At 34.5% G+C, this 4,253-nt stretch overlaps 1 protein-coding gene across 2 annotated transcripts; it reads left to right on the plus strand.

The window, feature by feature from the left end:
• Positions 1-291: 291 nt before the first annotated feature.
• Positions 292-3,897, plus strand: LOC141707986 (uncharacterized). Of its 2 annotated transcripts, none has more exons than XM_074511441.1 (2): positions 292-481; positions 1,497-3,897. In XM_074511441.1, exon 2 carries the CDS (start codon positions 1,535-1,537, stop codon positions 3,560-3,562), a length of 2,028 nt encoding a protein of 675 aa, XP_074367542.1. In that variant the 5' UTR covers positions 292-481; positions 1,497-1,534; the 3' UTR covers positions 3,563-3,897. The 2 variants fall into 2 exon arrangements, with proteins under 2 accessions (XP_074367542.1, XP_074367543.1); XM_074511442.1 differs by having other exon boundaries at positions 1,502-3,897.
• Positions 3,898-4,253: the final 356 nt, after the last annotated feature.

Genomic DNA, 4,253 nt, shown 5'->3' on the forward strand with positions numbered 1-4,253 from the left:
ACGGTCGGTCAACTTTAGGACACAATTAATTCAACATTATTTGTATATTTACGGATTACTTTTCATCCATATGACCTAACTAATATACATGATTAGATATAATACATATATTAAAATGTAATATATTTTATTTTTATTTATATAATTAAAATTTAATTTTATTTAATATAAAAAATTCTCTATAAAAAATAAATATTAACTTATATATTAATTAATATCTCTTTAAATTAATTAAAATTTCAAGGTTCCCGATTCTACTAATTTATAGAGGTTTTGGTGTGAATTGTAGTCGTACAAGTAGAAAAAGAAGATTAGAGGATTTGAGTAATTAAGAAATGGGGGGAAAATTAGCGGCAAAAATTTAGAAACATTCAAACATTTGGGCACTTCCCCGCTCAAGCTTTCAATTTATATATAGTTGTAGCTGTATATACAATGTCAGAGTTTCGTCTGTTGAAAAGCTCAGGACATTATTTTTAAGGTATACATAAATTACATTATTTTTATCTTGTGTTGTTGATTTAATTCATGCACAATGTTGTTCTTCTCTTGTACCCCTTTAATTTGATGAATCAGACAAGTTTCAGATTCGGTATTACATTTGTGCTCTGTTATTGGCTGATTTAAAATTTTAGGGCTTTGTTTGTTATGTGTTTGTTTCTCGAATAACATGATAATCTAGGTGAAGAAATTCAAACATAGGAGTTTCTTTAGTTTTACTGTATTGGAATTGATTAATTAGGGTTTTCTCTATTACACAATTTTCATTAGACATCAGGGGTTTACTGTTTCGTGTTTAACCTTTTTTCGAAAGATAGGAACCTGTCGGAAAATTTACTCTTTCTGGTAGTATTCCCGAAAAAGAACTCATATGAGGACTAATTTTTTGAATTAGGTCTTTAATACCAACACCTTTGTTGTCATATGCAACACACAGTGTATTCTTGTAATGTGCTTATTCAAGGTGATTTTTTTTACTCCCGTTGTTGATGTTTTTTAGATTTTGTGATACTCCCTAAATTTACCAACTTGTTCTGTCCACGCTTGTCCAAATTATATAATGATAATTTGGAATGATCTATTTTTGCGATCAGTCTAGACTGATTTCAACTATTTCAGGTGACTAGGAACCATAGATTGAATATATGTTGGGATATATAATTATAAATAGATTGAATATATTCTTTATCTGAATTTTCTGGTGATTTTATTCTTTAGTTTAGTGGCATATTTTGGGCCTTCTAGTATTTATTTTCCAATCCTTTGTCAGTATTGCAGCTGGTTTGATCTGAAAATTCTTTGTTGAAAATAAAATATTGTTTTTTTCTTATCTGAATATTTTGGGACCCTGATTTTTTTTTGATGGAGCAGCTTCTTTTGCTTTATCTCACATGTTAGTATTGTTTAATTTGCTATGTAGCAATTGTTATTACTCTCATATGTCTTCTGGTTCTGAATAAAGTTTGAATATTAATTACTCTATTATTTTCATGCAGGATAGTGTATCATTCTATTGAGAATTTGTACTGGTACTATGGAGTGTGTACCGAAGGCCATCGAGGCTAAAGAAACAGCAGAGAAGAAGATGTTAGTGGATGACTTTCAAGGGGGTCGGATTAGTGCAATGGAGGCAAATAAACTTTTCCCTCAACTACCAAACATTTCTCAGATCTTAGCAGTTTGTGATGTTCATTGTGCTGCACAAAAAAGAATATATATGTCAGAAAAGGACTGGTATGAAATCCTTCAAGTTGAAAGACTAGCTGATGATGCTACCATTAAGAAGCAATACAGGAAACTTGCTCTATTACTTCATCCGGATAAGAACAAATTTCCTGGTGCAGAAGCTGCTTTTAAGCTGATTGGTGAAGCGAACATGGTGCTCTCTAATAAAGAAAGAAGAGCTTCCTTTGATATCAGACTTAGAGCCTCTGTGAATTCTGCTATACCCAAGGCCCCGCCTAGACAAAGGAAAACAAAATCTGCTGTGAAGAAAGCAGAGGAAGTTAAAAACATGAAGCCAAATGTGTCTAGTTACCAATTCAACAAGAATTATCATAAACAACCAACAATCCCCAATATGTTTTCCCATTTAACAAGATTCTTTTGTCATCTCTGCAAGTGTTGGTACCCAATAAACCCTATAGTCAGGGTCACTTCCTGTCCTAATTGCTTTAAGGAAAACGTTTTTTATCACCAAGGTGCACCTTCACAATCTAAAAAGGATAATATTAAGCATCATGATGGCAGTGCATTTCCTCAGAAGATGCAGGTTCCACAGCAGGCCTTTAAAGTTGGTGTACAAAATACAGGAAAGTTTCCTACTTCACTATTTCATTCTGATGTAAATCCTGCAAAGAAGTTTGGGTCTGAACATGTTAAACAAACTGGATGTAATATCAAAGTTGGTGTACAAGGTGCAAAGTTTACTACTACCCATTTGGGAGATAATGCAAATTTTGTTCCATGTTTTGGGGCAGAACACATGGAACATACTATCGGCACTAATGAAACTAATGGCTCGGTCAAGAGCAAAGTTGAAGATGTTAGTTCAGGAGCCACAATGCCGACTTCTGAGTTGGCAAAGGGTAAAGTATCAAGTAGTACCAAAGACAGAAATAGGAAAAGGAGGAAGTCAGAAGCAGACATCACTGAGAACTATGAAAACAGAAGTTCTCAAAAAGAAGAGGCAACTCCTAAAGAAAGTCGTAATGTTGTCCAAGAGAATATCAACTCTACTAGAAAATCATCTCGACAAAGAAAGAATGTATCTTACAATGAAGGTATAAGCGATGATGGTGACTTTATGAGTCCTGATGAGAAAATTTTGCAGGATGCTAAAGACCAAGCTGCTAATGCAACTCCTGTTCCTCCTGGTGCAGTAGTGGATGAGTATCCTGATCCAGAGTTCAGTGATTTTGACAAGATTAGAAACCAAAACTGTGTTACTGTTCATCAAATCTGGGCTTGTTATGATACAGTGGATGGCATGCCAAGGTTTTATGCTAAAATTAAGAAGGTTCATTTGCTTAAATCTAAGTTGTGTATTGCTTGGCTAGAGGCTGATCCTGAGAAGCAAGAGGAGATTGATTGGGTAGATGAAGAGTTACCAGTAAGCTGTGGTAAATATATGTGTGTAGAGACTGAAGAAACTATAGATTATCATACATTGTCTCATCAAGTTGGGGTTGAAAAAGGAAACAATAAAGATACTTATATAATATATCCTAAAAAGGGGGAGATTTGGGCCCTCTTCACAAACTGGGACATTGGATGGAGCTTGGAACCTGATTTACATAGAAAAAACAAATTGGAGTTTGCGGAGGTTCTTTCTGATTTTTGCCTTAATTCTGGGATTAAAGTTCGATATTTAGGAAAAATCAAAGGGTTTGTAAGCCTTTATTATAGGAGTGAAGGAACTGCTTCAATTCTGATACCATCCAGTGAAATGCTAAGATTTTCCCACCATATTCCTTCATTTAAAATGACTGGTTCTGAAGGAGTAGGTGTCCCCCCTGGTTCTTTTGAACTTGATCCTGCAGCTTTACCCGTGGATCCTTAAGGCTATGACAGTTTTAAAGCCCTGAGTTGAAGTCACCGTATATTTGGCAAGGAAGGTGCTATGAGGGTGCCTGCCTAGTTTATTAAATGATCTACCAGACTTTTGTAAGTTAATTTTAAATTTCAGCTCTTTTGGCTTCAGAGTATGTGGAACAATTAAGATTTAGGACTAGGGTTGAATCAGGACCATGCAGATATATGGCCATATTGTATGTTGTACGGAAAATTACGTCCACTATGTTTTGCTTTTTGTTTCTGGTAGTTCTACTATTTGGAGATATTAAAATTATGGAATTTTCTGTTTTCACTATATTTATTCTTGAAATGATTTTCTGACTTGCATCTTCACATTTTAGACTATGCTTATTTTATTTTGGTTCCAGCTGACGCTATATGTGTAGACACATTTTTAGGTGTCTAAGTGACATACTTATACTTTTAAGCAGTGTTCTAAAAATCGGTATATGCGGCCGCCTAGCGCCGCCTAGTGGTGTTAAAACGTCCCGACTCGGGCCTAGGCGGTGATTTAGGCGTTTTCTAAAAAAATCGGGTCAAAATCGGGATTAGGCGGGCTAGACGGTCAAAAATCGGTCCTAGGCGGAAAATAACTAAAAAACAATTTTTTTATGTATTTATAATTTTAAATCATTAATTTCATAATTTCACGCAATATCATGTCAATTTCTAATATA

This window comes from Apium graveolens, chromosome 2 (assembly GCF_009905375.1).
Source record: "Apium graveolens cultivar Ventura chromosome 2, ASM990537v1, whole genome shotgun sequence".
In the NCBI taxonomy this organism is placed as follows: domain Eukaryota; kingdom Viridiplantae; phylum Streptophyta; class Magnoliopsida; order Apiales; family Apiaceae; genus Apium; species Apium graveolens.

What these genes read in the sequence shown, in the direction of transcription:
- LOC141707986 (XM_074511441.1), top strand. Translation starts at nt 1,535, where the DNA reads ATGGAGTGTGTACCGAAGGCCATCGAGGCTAAAGAAACAGCAGAGAAG.